Source organism: Sciurus carolinensis, chromosome 10 (assembly GCF_902686445.1).
Source record: "Sciurus carolinensis chromosome 10, mSciCar1.2, whole genome shotgun sequence".
Lineage (NCBI taxonomy): Eukaryota > Metazoa > Chordata > Mammalia > Rodentia > Sciuridae > Sciurus > Sciurus carolinensis.
In genome coordinates, this window is record NC_062222.1 from 73387751 (window position 1) to 73403174 (window position 15424).

General features: G+C 40.3%; 1 protein-coding gene across 1 annotated transcript in view; it reads left to right on the plus strand.

Moving 5' to 3' along the window:
* Scd5 (stearoyl-CoA desaturase 5) overlaps nt 1-15424 on the plus strand; it is a 150863-nt gene that overhangs the window by 96527 nt on the left and 38912 nt on the right. Inside the window, exon 3 of the mRNA XM_047566717.1 lies at nt 13158-13363. Coding sequence (XP_047422673.1) covers nt 13158-13363 — 206 coding nt within the window. The remainder of the gene's footprint in view (nt 1-13157; nt 13364-15424) is intronic.

Here is a 15424-nt window from a genome sequence, read left to right on the forward strand (position 1 = left end):
TAAACAGGCAGCCCCAGAAACTGTTCCCATCCAGATGCCCTGAGAGGCCTTTCTGGTTTGATATTTGGAAGACATTCACACATCATGGCGCACCTTGTCTTCCTCCACAGCATTTTGCTCTCCAGGGCTTATTTGGAAGTCAAGTGGAAGGAGCAAATGCTTGTCTCTGAGCAGCTTCTCTCATCCTTCACTTGTGATGAGGGGGCCTTATCGGTTCATCAAAGCGGTGTTGCTGTACACCTGCTGCTTTGTGACTCCATCAGTCATGGCAGGAGGCTGTGACAGACGAAGTGGTGCAAGCAGGAGGTGGGAGAGAGACCAGGGGAATTCTCCTGAGCCTGCTGCAGGAGACACGGCATTTTCTTCCTGCCCTTACTTGCAAGGATTAACTACACATTCTACCACTAAAAGGGTACCTTTTAAGGTAGAGAATAAAATCATCTCTCCCCCAAGATGCCTCGCTTCCTTCTTTGCTGGGAATCTAGGTCAGTGAAAATAGGTGAGGTGAGAGAAATCACCTAAGGATATGCACCTCAAGGGAAAGAAAGCATGATGACCCTGGGGAGTCTGAGCACACAAGGCAGTTCCAGATTCGCACGCACTAAGCAGCAGGGCCGGTCTCTTGTATCACCCGCCCCTCCCCAAGGAGTGCGGAGCCTCTTTAATGGAGATTGTACCCACTTGATACGATCATTGCATTTTTGTTTCCAGGTAGTTAAATTTTTGAAAACCAAAATATTATTTACTCTAAAGATACCCAGAGAATTTGCACTGAAAGAAATTCCTGGCAAAGTAGAGGGTATTTTTGCAAATAAATAACGACCAGGTTTTATACGTTAATTTAGCTCCACATCTATATTGTTTAAGATGGAGTCCAAGGTAGTGCTGTCAATTTGGGATATTTTTGGTGATCCTTTTAAGCTCACCCATTTGTTCTGCCTATGATCCTAAAGAAGGTCTGTAGAAAGCTGCGGACAGGGGATTCCTTTGCCATGTGCATTCTCCCCTTCCCATCCCCTCTTCTCCTAGGATCGTGGATAGTTAGACCTGGGGGGTCCTTAGAAGCCATGAGTCTAATGCCTTTTCTAATAATTGAAGAAACAAAAGCCTAAATGTCTGAGTTTATTTTTGTTTAGTTTTCCCCCACTGTCTCTAGAAATGTTCATGGGTGCTGAAGCAAACTGTCGCAGTGCAGTTCTTGACAAACTACTTCTCCATACCTGCCACCAACCACTGGGGCTGAGATGGCACCTTGTCATTGCTTAGTCTTTATTCCATTGCTCTCCTGCCAGACACCGTTAAGTTGCTGTTTCTTTCTAGGTTTCCCAACTTACTGATTATTTTGCATTTTGGTTGATTTCTTCCCCAGCTGCTTTCATTTGCATTTCTCCTAAGCCAAATCTCATTGTGATAATTTCTATTCATATTTCTAATCTCTTTGATCCATCTGCATTATTTCTCTGTCCTCGATGTCTGCCGAGCCTCCTAATTTAGTACCAGCCAAAAAATGTTATTAACAAAATGCATAAGGCTTGTTCCCAGTCATTAATGAAGATGCTAAATAAACTAGATCTCACAGACACAGTGGGGCCTTTCGCTAGCTGCCTCTGCCCCTCCGGCTTGTTAGATATTGAGCTGTTTTTCACCATCGATCCTTGTTCACCACGGTTCAGGCTCTTCAATCATCCTGTCCCAGTTCCTACTAATGCCAACGAGTGCTTTTGCCATAGGAATGTTTCAGAGATGTTGTTTTAATGCCTTTATGAAGTTCCTAAGATAGAATATCTATAGGAGTCATGAATCAACAGTTTTAATTAATGGTAAATTTTTTGATTTTCATGTGCCAAGTAGAAATTTTTAGGCTTGCTTTTTAAAACTCCTTTAGAAGGCAGAAACATTTGATTACTTTTTACCTTCTTCCTGTTGGATCTTTCACTGTTTTTGGTATAAATCTGCTAGTTAATTCCTTTTGAATTTAAGACTGCATAAACCGCTGTAAGCTTATGAGGTATACAAGAGCTATATAAGATATGGTCCTTGTCATGAGGAGTTTACAATTTAATTGAGCCAGCTAGGCTTGTGTATAATAAAGACAGACCCTTACAAGATAGTGCTGGTTTATTTTGCCCAAAGGTTTCACACTGACTCTTAGGGCTGCAAAACTGACTAGGGCTGAGTAGTTAGAGAAATCCTAATGCAAAAGGGAGTTTTGTGTTGAACCTGGAAGGTAAAAAGGATTTGTCTAAGTAAAGAAAGAGGGGATAGATGGGGAAACACTTGTGGAAAGGCGGAGAGAAAGAAATGATTGTCACATTCTCTCCGGGCCACAGTGTAGTTAGAGCATCTGTCTGATTCAGGAAGTCAATGGATGGTATTTTGCAGATCTCACACCCTGCGTGACATCTCTTGTTGGATCTCAAACTCAGTGTGCCAAAAACTGAAGTCACTCTACCTTCTCTCCCCAGACTTTTCCTCTTCTAGGTTTCCCAACCAGGAATCTGGAAGTTACACATGATTCCTCCATTTCTCCTGTCCATCTTTTATCCTGTCAATCTCCCTCAGTTCTGCTATGAATTCACAACTTGGATCTTTAAGCCTCTCATCACTACCACTCTCTAGCTCAAGCCATGAGCTTTGTTGGCTAGGCTACTACATAAGCTTTCCAAACTGGAATTCTTGCTTCAATGCTCACCCTTCTTTGTTGCACAGCCAGAGAGTATTTATTGAAAATTAAACAATTCTCTAGCAAACAAATCTTTCAGAGGGTTATTAGCATTACATTTGGAATGAAATTCAATCTCATTATTATGGCCCAGAAGGCCCTGCATGATCAGCTTGTTGCATGCCGATTCTGGTTTCACCCCAGTTTAGTGACTTCAGTACAGTCCTGATATTAACCACTCAGAATCATCATCAGATCTCACACATTAAAGGCTGGATCTTCCACAAGACTGCCCCTATCTCAGACACCGGCTGCAAGGATGTTAGAATAGTAATGGGTCCCTACTCTACCCATGCTTCTAACTGACCAGATACAAAATTGGGGTTCCTTTAATCTCCCAGGTTCAATAATTCACTAGAATGACTTAGGAAACTCAAGACAGTGCTGTAGTTACTACTGCAGTTTTAGTATGAAGGATATAACCCTGAAACAGCCAAATGACATTGCTGCATGAGGCAAAGTCTGGAAGGATCCCTGCCTCACAGTGTCATGTCCTCTCCCCATGGAGTGAGGGTACGTCACCTTCCCTGTACATCAATGTGTTCACCAGCTGGGAAACTTAATGAGTCTTAATATCCAGAATTTTCATCAGGATTTCATTGCATAGGTGTGGTTAATTAAATCATTGGCTATGTGATTGAACTCAATCTCCAGTCACCCTCTGATCTGAAATTACCAACTCTAATCATACGACTGGTCTTTCTGGAGATCTGCTCCATCCTAAGGTTGTCTAGGGGCTCACCTGAGACACTTCATTAGCATAACAAAGACTCTCCTAGCTCTCAAGGGTTTAAAGCTCTGTGTCAAGAACCAGGAAAAAAGATCAGATATATTCTTTATATGTATTTAAAATATATGTATATATATATATAAATTTTTTATTTGTCCTAATTTATTGTACATGACAGTAGAATGCATTTATACATTTTGATAGATCATACATAAATGGAGTGTAATCTTTCATTTTTCTGATTATACATATTGCAGGATCACATCAGTCATGAAGTCATATATGTGCATGAGGCAATAAGGTCTGTTTCACTCTACTATCATTCCTCCCCCCATGCCCCTTCCCGTCCCTTTACTCCCCTCTACCTACTATAAAGCAACTTTATTCTTCCCTATCCTCCCCACCCTATTGTGAATTAGCATCTTGTATATCAGAGAAAACTTTTGGCCTTTGGTTTTTGGGGTTTGGCTTATTTCACTTAGCATGATATTCTCCAGCTCCATCCAATGTTCTTGATTATCCTATAAGACCTCTTATCATTCCTCTCATGCCACTCTTACCCTAGGGCCATACTACCAACCCAGAGGCCTTCTCTGAGTTCCTAGACTGTTCCAAATCCTTCCTGGGACCTCAGAAGTTTCCCCATTACCTTCCCTCACTGCCACTACCAAAGCTTCTCACCTCAAAATTGTTCCATTAGGGAGGCCTTGCCTGTATCAATGTCTCGCCTTGATTGTTCCCTGGAAGTCTTATTGATTTGTTTCACAGCTCTAATCTCAGCCTGAAGCTATTTTATTTATGTTTAATTCATTTACTTTGTGTTTGGTGTTTAAACTCCTCCATATAATATAAACTCCTTGCAGACATAAATAACTTTGATTGCCCTGTCCATCTTTATCTCCCAGCACATAACCAGTCAGCAAATATTTGTCAAAAAATAAAGTGGAAAAGCTAAGAATGCTGAGGCCAACTGAAGATTTTTGATTGACCATAAGGAGAAAATTTGGATTATTGAGAAAAGCAATATGGAAAGGTTTTCATGTCAAAAACAAGAGAATGATAGGTATTTGGGGAGAATGAACATGAAGAGTATGTTAGTAGTATCTAAAGATATTGTGGATGAAAGGACTAGGGGAGGAAGCTGTTACAGGAATCCAAGAAAATTGATGAAAACCTGAATCGAGATGGAGGGAAAGGGGAAACTCAGATTTTAAATAAGGACATTTTAGAAATTTTTTCTTTTAGTTTTAGCTTTTATTTTGAAATAATGTCTGTTCAAAACTTATTTTTTTTTACAGAAAAGTTGCAAAAATAAATACTAGAAAGAACTCCTGTATCCCTTTCACCCAGATCCACTTACTATTAGCATATTGCCTCATTTGCTTTATTATCTTCTCCATGTGTGTATGTATGTGCATTCATGATTTTTCTGAATCATTGGAGAGTAAATTACAGACATCATGCCCCTTCATTTTTAAGTACCTTAGTGTGTATTTCCTAAGGACAAAGACATTTTTGCATAGAGCTAGTACACTTACCAAAGTCAGGAAATTTTAATATTGATATAATACTCTGTATGGTGTTCTGGTCTGAGATCCAGAACAAGATCACACATTACAATGAGTTGTCATGTTTCTCTAGACTCCTTTCATCTGTAATGCCTCCTTGCTCTTTCTTTGGTCTTATGACATGTAATAGCCAGTTATCTTATAGAATGTTCCTCAGTTGGGTTTGCTCATATTGTCAGTCTTAGTTCTGTGAGTTTTTTGCATGAACACTACATTAGTATTGTATGAATGTATGAATGTGTACCATTAGGTATGATTATAATGCACCAATTAAAAAATATGGGAAACCCTCCCTACATTGGTGATCTTGTGTACGTCTTAGCATCAAGAGGTGCTTGATATCACTGTGTCATACTATTGGTGATAAGAACTTCAGTTCTTAGGTGATGGCTTCCATGTTTCTCCACTCTAAGACTGTTACCTTTCCTTTTGTAATTAATGATGCAGATAAATATTATTAGTCTATGTAAATATTTTCTCTTCATCACACTTTTACCCATTAATTTTAACATATATTGGTAATTATTCCTGGATCACTTATTCTATGACAACAGCAAATTAGTGATTTGTAACTCTCATAATAACTTCTACATTTGTTTGTTGGCACCAAACAGTAAGGACATATGTTTAATGCTTCCTGTTTATTTATTAGGAGCCCATGAATTTTTTAATTAAATGGATTATAATCCATTACTGTTATTATTCACTTTAATGCACAAATTACACTGGTTTTTCCAGTGGGAGACACTATGAATGGACTCCCATGTCCCCTTTTGATAAAACCCATCCTTTTTTAGACCCTTCCTTTCTGGCATAGTGGCACATACCAAGCCCTCATGTACTTTTCCTACCCTAGTACTGAATAAGATATTTTCCAGAGCTCTAATTCCTTTTAGTAGGGAATAGCTTTTAAAAATCAAGATCTGGGAGCCAAGTGTCTTCATAGCTATGGGGTTGTCATTGCTTTCTAGGCTGCTCAGGAGACTAGAATATGGTCACACCACTGACCAACAATCCCTCCAAAACCCAAATTGAAAATATTCATAGAAGGATTGTCCAAGATATTTAAAAAATGTATACTTAAAAATCTATTTTAATCAGATGCAGTGGTGCACGCATATAATCCCTGTGATTTGGGAGGCCGAGGCAGGAGGATTGCAAGTTCAAGGCCAACCTTGCTAAGCAACTTAGCAAAATAAAAAAATTAAAAGGACTGGGGATGTAGCTCAGTGGTAGAGTCTCCCCTGGACTCAGTCCCAGTATACAATATACATACATCTATCTTTAAAAAAATGTAAAAGTCTGGAATACATTTTCATTATAAGAGATTTAAACAAAGAGTACCAAAGAAAATATAACATATCCCTTTACTTTTTTGCAATCTTTAAAGTTCATCAACAAAACCTTTTGAAACCACTTAGACTGGCTTTTCAACTCTTGCTTAGCTTCTAAAATTTATGCAGGCTGAAAGCCACAGGAAGGCAAGGCAGCAGGTGGCTGCTTGCCCTCGGAAAGCCACGATTTGCCAGGTGGTGTCGATCAGCGCCAGGCCCCTTCAGGGGACTTTCTGGACTATTCTTACAGATTGTCAGCATTATGTAGAAGGAACTCAGTGCTGACCCAATATCAACAATGGGGAAAGCACTGAATCTTCATCACCATTTGAATGGTACATTGTCCAGGCATCTGACCTGGAAGAGATTAAGTTTAGACCCCAGGGACAGTTGATTTCCAAAGAATCTTACAGATCCTAAGCAGTGGAAGTAGCAGTGTCTCCCCCGATTTGACCCCTTGGTAGAACGACTTTCTCTCTCTCTCTCTCTCTCTCTCTCTCTCTCTCTCTCTCTCTCTCACACACACACACACACACACACACACACACACACACATGCACATACACTTTCTATTTTAAAACCTGCCTATTCAAGCTGACATGTTGGTCTTAGTTTCTATTTTACTACTGACTGGAAATAAAGATGTGGTATGAATAAAAGTGGAATTCCCTTTGGCTATGTTTTGAGGCCACCTGGTAAGTTCTTCTTTTGGAAATTTAAGCCGACACAAAATTGAATTAGAGGAGAGAACAACTGTATCAGTGTCTGGTCAGAGGCAAATATGTCTCCAGTTAGGCCAGGGGAAAACCAAGCAATGTTCTGGTTTCAGATCTGCTGAGTGGGACAAGCCACATGCTGTTCACTGACCCTTCCTCTTGCTCACTAGTGGAAATTCTGCAAGCCTTAAGACAGTTTTCCCTACTGCCATTAGATGACTAGATTCAAGAATTTATTTTGAACATAAAAGAAAGGTTGGGGAAATGTAACTTTGTAACACACTTTGCTGGAGCTTTTAAGATGGATTGCCATTGCTCAGGTCCCAAGTGACTCTCCAGGGCTGCGTGGATGGAGGATCAGTTTCAGTTTCTACAGTCTCAGCAGGGCCCCGTGTGGGGATGCTATCAGTCCTCATTGCTATCATATCCATAGATACAGGGTGGGTTCAAGCAAGGTCATCACTACACTAGTCAAGGTGTGATTGGTAGATTAGTGCCAATGAGAACCCAGATGGAAGAAGGTAGACCTAAGGATATAGTAACCAACTGGATTGCTCTGCTTCATAGAGTTTTTCTAAGGCAGGACTGGTGACAGAAGCTGGGGCATTTTGATTCAGGAATATAGACATTTTTTAAAAAGTGCATCTTTCTCCCATATTATAAAGCTTGAAAAACCCACTTATAAAATTTTTAAAAATGCAAACTAATAGAAAAAATTCAAAAATACAGTCTCATCTCCTGTAGAGAACTACTGTAAATAGGTTGGATTATATACTCCCTTTATTTTTCCTATGTTTAAGCACACATTTTTGTGAAAAATTCACAGTGTACATATTATTTTGAAACCCATTTTTCTTTTTAACTGCAGACTGATAAAACTCTAATACTATACTCATGAAACTGTAAAATGCTATGTACTCTAATATTAATTTCCTACAGTTTAATTTCATTATCATATGAACTAATTATATATAATATATACTACTTACATGCAAAATTCTACAGTATCCTACATACTACACAAATATATATATATATACAAATAAATACACTACGTATGCCAGATAATATCATACTATATATTATACCAATATATACAAATCTCTGACTATAGATAGAAAAGTTTCCTCAAAATGTTAGAAAACTGAAGCCATGAATAGAAAAAGACTCATACTCCAAGATGAGAGATTTGACACAGAAAAGCAATGTTTTCACATCTCAGTGTCAATGTAGTGCCCATGCCCACCTCCAGCGTGCATTATCATATACCTTGGAATAGACGTAAGAAAATGGCAGACATTTTCAAGAATGAGTTCTTCTATGTCATTTTAAATTTTTTTATTTGTTCTAATTATTATACATGACAGTAGAATGCCTTTTTGCATTTTGATAAATCATACATAAATGTAGGATAATTTCTCTTTTTTTCTGATTGTACATAGGATCACATCGTTCATGCAGTCATATAAGTACATGAGGCAATAATGTCTGTTTCACTCTACTATCCTTCCTACCCCATATACCTTCCCCTCCCTTCACTCCCCTCTACCTATCTACAGTACCTCTATTCTTCCCTAGTGCCCACCCCCTTATTGTGAATTAGCATCTGCATATCAGAGAAAACATCTGGTCTCTGGTTTTTTGGGTCTGGCTTATTTCACTTAGTATGATATTCTGCCTTTCAAGGATCTGGAACGACTTCAGGCCTTACCATGTTCCCTACTTCTGTAAGGCTTGAAAACTGCTTTTCACAGAACCACTTTCTCCTTCATCATTCTATGTCAATTTACAACATCTTTTTTCGTTAATTCGTTTTTTACTACAAAACTAATAGATGGGGGGCTGGGGAGATAGCTCAGTTGGTAGAGTGCTTGCCTTATAAACACAAAGCCCTGGGTTCGATCCCCAGCACCCAAAAAAAAAAAAAAAAAAAAAAAAAAAAACAACTAATAGATGCTCTTTTTTGGTAACTTCAGTGTATAATGAAAAGCATAAAAATATTTCTTCTCATGACTACCTCTCAATTTCTCTCCACTAAAGCAGTTCTAAGACTTTTTTTCTATTTCTTTGTAGAAATTTTCTATGTACCTATAAACTTTTTATGTTCACTCTCTCATGAACACATAAACACGAGTAGTATTTAATTACTATGTCACATGATATTCAATGAAATCCTGTTATGTGGAAATTTGTTTTTTTCCCCCAAATGTTCACTACAGTGAATACTCTGTGGTTAAATCTTTGCACATAACCATGATTATTTCCTTAAGATAACTTGCATAGAATGACTTGCTATTAAAAGATATGCACAATTCAAAGCCTTCTGCTATGTGCTGCCCATTTGCCCTTCACAAGGTTTGTGCCAATTTCACATTCTCACCAGTAAGCAGGACTGAATTCTTAAAAATTGAAGTATGAGACTCTTCAAGCCATGTGTTAGATCTGAATTCTACTCTGTGGTGGCTACTGAATACTTGATATGTGACCAGTCCCAATTGAGGCATGCTACAAGTGAAAAAGGCCTACCTGCCTGTGCTTCCGCTATGCCCAGGGTTCTTAGAATTAATGTAGCTTCCTTCAACCTCCACTTATTTCTCAGAAATGATCGACAAACATATGGCGAACATCTGCTTTTGAAAGTAATGGGATTGCTTGGTGAGAATGCTATCTACCAGAACCTGTCATTAAATATAAGCTCTATGTTGCTTTCGGGGTCTTAAGCCCCCTTGCTCTTCTCGACCAGCGACAAGGGAAGGGGACACTCCCCAACAAGGTCAGATCGGGATAGGTAGGGCCAACTGACCGCCTGCTCCCAGCTCTCCGGGTGGAGGACAATCAGGGAAACCCGTCACAGCAGGAACTCGTTTATTGAGGAAATCCCACAGCTTTTATGTAGGGTGGGGGCTAGGCGGGAACCAATCGGCTTAAAGGTCAGCAAGGCAGGGGGGTTCATGCAGGCGAGAGTCCCATTGGACTATATGGCAAGCACGAGCTGATCATGTTTGCGGAACTGTTGTTAACCAATCCCTGACGGTTGTCCGGTTTATCGTCATGAACCTTTGAAACCGTCTTTGAGCCTTGATTTTGCTCACTCGCCAGGGAGTAAGGAGTCAGCCCGAGTTAGTTAACGTGTCATTAGTCCCAACAAGTTGCAAATTTAATAATTTGTTAGATGAGAATTCAGGCTTCTGAAATTGCTCCAGAGTTCAATGCCATGCAGCAAATCCTGCACACAGGATAGGCACGGATGGAACAGGGATGGACCAAGAGTCAGCACGTTTGTCAGCTCTCTGCTGGATTTTTTTTACTTTTCTTTGAAGCAAGTGACTGGGTGACACACAGATTTTAGACAAGAGTGATCAGTACTATGTAAACACGGAAAGGACAGAGATTATCCAGATATCGCTGGGACTGTGGCTTCCAGGACAGGGCTTTCCCCACTTCCTGAGGTTGTTTGCCCCCCTCTCCTTCCTTTGTACTCAGCTTTCCCTTTCCTTTGTCCCAAAAGCACACAAATCAACTGTACCAAGCACCATAGTACACACAGCTGCTCACAGGCAGGCTCTTCCCTCCATCTACCTGCTTACTACCTGTCACTCCAGGGCAGAAGCAAAATGCAGGTAAATTGGAAGAAAAGGCCGGTGGGTCAAGTGCATGAATCCTGCTATTTTTCTGCCCTGTTGTTGACTCACATCTTGTTCTTGAGTCATTTTTTCACTGGACTCAGCTTTACATTGAAAAATGAAACAATAACAAAGGACTACAAAAATACACATTTAAGTATTTGGGGCTCAATTGTGGGCTTGATTATTTGGACGATGGCCACAGCCCTTGCTTCATTCCACATTACAGTCAAGTGGCTTCGGTCAGGAAGGTGTCTAGGTGAAAGGAATTAAAATAATATCTCTGTTTCAACTTGTCATCCTCATGCTTTTTTGGTTTAGTTTAGTTTTGTTTCTGCGTAATGTTTAATTTTGTGAGAATAATGCCTCTAATCACTTACAATTTCTACAAACTCACATGAAATTAAGTTAAAGAGCTGATGTAACCTTTTAACAAGAAAAACGAGAGTTCTCTATAACTGATTTTTGCCCCTACACTTGAAGAATGAGGGCGACGTCTTATTGACAGGAAGCCGAACTGAGAACTGGATGAGTGACATCTTTGCTTCATTGTTTTTTTACTTACTAGATGAAAACCTTAACTTTTCCATCTGTGAAGGGGGACAGAGTGTTCTCCTTTCTTCCTATGTCATTTTCAGATGGGCATTGCAATAAAAGCAATAAGCTAATGCAAAAGGAATAAATTATGTTGGGTTTTAGTAATTTTGATTGACATTTGAAATTATTTCCCAACTCCAAATTCTGTGATTATAAATAATAAAATGCTCTCACTTTTTCCAGCTACTGTGTTTAAAATACACTGGTAAAAATCTAAAGACCTCATTATATATTACAGTATTCTAGGCTATAATTTTTGCATAACAAAGACTTCTAGGCATTCCTTTTCTTTCTTCATATTTGAAGTAAGCATATACTTCTTACAGACTCTCTCCTGCCTCTCTCTCTCTGTCTCTCTGTCTCTTTGTCTCTGTCTCCCTCTTTCTCCTATTACTCACTGATGCTGTGGGATGAGTGAGCTGAGTAGGCTTCTAGTAGCATTGGGTGAACCTGAGACACCAAAAACTCAAGAACCTCCTTTGGATTAAAGGCAATGTTGGAACTTTGAAAATGAAGCAATTCCTTCCCTTCTTATAGGAAGCCAATATCTTTGAAATGGAAGATTCCTACTAAAAACATTACCAAGTATTGAATATTATGATATATTTCTATCATTTTCATAAAGAAGAAAGGGTTTATATACTATATAAATTTTTATTTTCAGATGGATTTCCTATCAAAGATACTACCCAATCTCATTTGCCTTCCAAAATTTTTCAGGCATTATAGATTTTTTGTGGGGGTGGGTACAGGGGATTGAACCCAGGGGTGCTTAACCACTGAGCCACATATTTTATTTAGAGATAGACAGGGTCTCGCTAAGTTGCTTAGTGCCTTGCTAAGTTGCTGAGGCTGACTTTGAACTTGTAATCCTCTTGCTTCAGCCTCCCGAGCTGCTGGGATTACAGGCGTGCACTACCACACCTGGCTAAAGCATTGTCGATTTTTAAAAATTGGAAAAACTGAGTTTAAGTCAAAAGCCTGTAGCTCTCACAGACCCATGACTATAGACAAAGTCTCATTAATTACAACAGGCAAATGCATCCATTCTTACCCCTGGTAACTCATCCAGGACCTCCAGTTCCCTAACCCCTCCCGAGTCTCCCATTACAAGAGGGTCAGTAGGGCGAGTGCCCTGTTGCACAAAGCCCCACTCCAGCTCTGGGTGTGGCAGTTGCTGGTGGACTCTAACGCTTCTCCTTCCTTGGGTTCTGTGAGTTCTAGTGAGTGCTGTCCTGTCCTTGCTGAGTAGAGAACCACAGGTGGGCACTACTCACAGAGCCAAAGTCGCCTTCCCTCTCTTTCTCTTACACTGTTAAAATAGTCCTAAAACAAAGTCATTTGTGCCTTCGTATTTTGCAGAGGCTTGGAAAATAACTATTTGGGGTTTTTTCTTATTGACTTCCCACTACAAGTTGGACATGAAGGCTATTCACATGAGGGAGGCAGGCAGAGAGTTCTGGGCTAAGAACCAATACCCTTTTCATACCCAGGGTCAACCTTCTCCTCATCCTAAGATGGGATCTCTCTTTTCTTAACATAGATTATCTCCTAGGAGGTTTCAGTAGCCCCCAGAGCTTTTTTCCAGGTTCTACCACTAGTTTACCCAACAAGCCTAAACCTTCCGCATTGGGCGCATCTCACACACAATTTGAGGTCCCCACTAAGTGAGGATTTACTCTTGTTCTCATGAAAACCACTCAGACCACCCTGCAGGACTGAACTTGAGGTGGAGGGATTGTGGGGCCAAGGTGGGAGGAGAGTGGACCTGAACCTCAGGACAGGGCAGGGAGGCGGAGTGGCTTCCCAGGAAGCACCCAGGCACGCTGTCCCTTCACTCAGCTCAGGCTCTGCATTCTCTCTGCAGAACGACATCTTCGAGTGGGCCAGGGATCATCGTGCCCACCACAAGTACTCGGAGACAGATGCTGACCCCCACAATGCTCGCAGAGGCTTCTTCTTCTCCCACATCGGGTGGCTATTGGTTCGCAAGCATCCAGATGTCATTGAGAAGGGGAGAAAACTTGATGTCACTGACCTGCTTGCTGATCCTGTGGTCCAGTTCCAGAGAAAGTAAGTGAAAGCACATCATGTAGAGGTGTCCCTCAGGGGCCAGGCAAAGATACAGCACAATAAGAGGCAATAATACCCCAGTAGCATTCTTCTCAAGCACTTCCCTAATGATTGGATCTTATTTTTCGGATTTACCTCTGTTTATTAATTTCCTTTTGCTCATTAAGTTCTCCCTGTTGGAAAGTTTATTTTGAAATATAAGTTTCATTTATAATGGATTTCTATTAAACCCCAGGGTCCTTTCCTCCCAATTAATCTTGCATGGCTGATTTCTTGGGATCTGTTTCTGTTTCCCTCCCCACCAAGAAAGTTTCCAGGGAGCGGATGAAGGCAGAACTTACCTTATTTTAGTGACAAACTTAACTCCAACAGGACAGATTCTCTCCAGGTGTCCTGCTCTGTTCTCCTGAAGTTTTCTCCCCCTCCTTCCTCTCATGGAGACTTTTCACTAGTAGGTTTCTGTGCTGAGAAAATAAGACTTCATAATAGGGAGCCTCAAAGCAGCTGTGTGCCCCAATGGTGTCAGCTAAGTGTTGGTTGGTATGTGAAGGATGACACTACCTTCAACAAGCACATGAAGAAAGATTGACTATAGTTGTGCCGGCAAATACAGAGCACTGTTGTTCACCTCTCAACTAGAAAACTGGCATGTAATCTAGCCATGTTGGTCTGGGTCTGCAAGATTGGCCATGCTGAGAATATTTATAAATAGGCCTGTTTTCTCTAAAGGAATGAATTTATGTACAAAAAAGAGGACAACTTTTGGACCATGCTGTGGTCAGAGTTTCATAAGATGGTGAGTAAGTGTTTACAGAGACCATCTCCACTGAGAGGCCAGTGTCATCTGAGGACTCATCTGTATGGAATTTGTTCAAGTGAAAATGGAAATAGAGGCTGTACCTTTTTCCATCACAAGTGCCCTTGTAAGAGTGGCTTAGAAAGTGCTTGTTTTCCCAGGACCCTCTCCTCTTGCACTGGAGGGAGTAATAGAGTGTAGAGGGAAAATGGCAGACCACGCAGGTGGACTGCCTTGGATCAAACACTTGCTTCCCCACTTACCAGCAAATGTATTAATACTCCTTGTCTCGGGCTCATCTATAAAATGGGAGTAACAGGCCAGGCATCATGGTACACATCTCTAATTTCAGCAACACAGGAGGCTTAGGCAGGAGGATCACAAGTCCCAGTCCAGCCTCAGCAACTTAGCAAGACCTTGTCACAAAATAAAAAATAAAAAGGGCTGGGGATGTGGCTCAGTGGTAAAGTAACCCTCCCCCATCCCCCAAATGGGAGTAACAGGTATACTTAATCTTCTGCAACTTTTATGAAGATTCTTGAAAATAAAAGTACAGGCAATGTCTGGCCTGTCCCAAGAGCTCCTGCATGTCAGCAATGATGGTTACTGAACAGGCATTTACTGCTCTGGAAGGTCCCTTAGGTTTCAATCACTGCTTCTGACCGTAGGCTCTTCCCTGGTCACCTCAATACAGCTCTTTCACGAAGACACACCCAGGATCAATAGCCAAAAGATTTAGAACAGAAAATAACAAGGTATTTTCAATCAGCAATTAAATGATTTGTTGATTTTGGTTTTTCATCATGAGAGTAAAATATTAAAAGTAATTAGAGAAAAAGCTAAAAAATTAAGAGAAATAGGAAAAATTATCCACAGTTCATAAAAACAGCCACTATTAATATTCTATAGTGTCTCCTTTTATTTATATATATGTATATGTATATATATGTGTGTGTGTGTGTGTGTGTGTGTATAAAAATGTTGTCAATGGACCTTCTTCTTTTAGTTATGTGGTGGTGCTGGGAAATGAACCCAGTGCCTCACACACGCTAGGTAAGTGGTCTCCCACTGAGCTACCATCCCAGCCCCTCTCCTTTAATTTTTTACACATATATTTGATATATTTGGCATGATTGCAGTCACACTGCATATGATTTTATGTCTCACTTTTAACTTCAGATTATATTGTGGACACTGTTGTCAAAGCCTGCAGGAGAATCCATCAGTCAAGTATTGTCATAGTTTATTCAACCGTCACTGTGGTT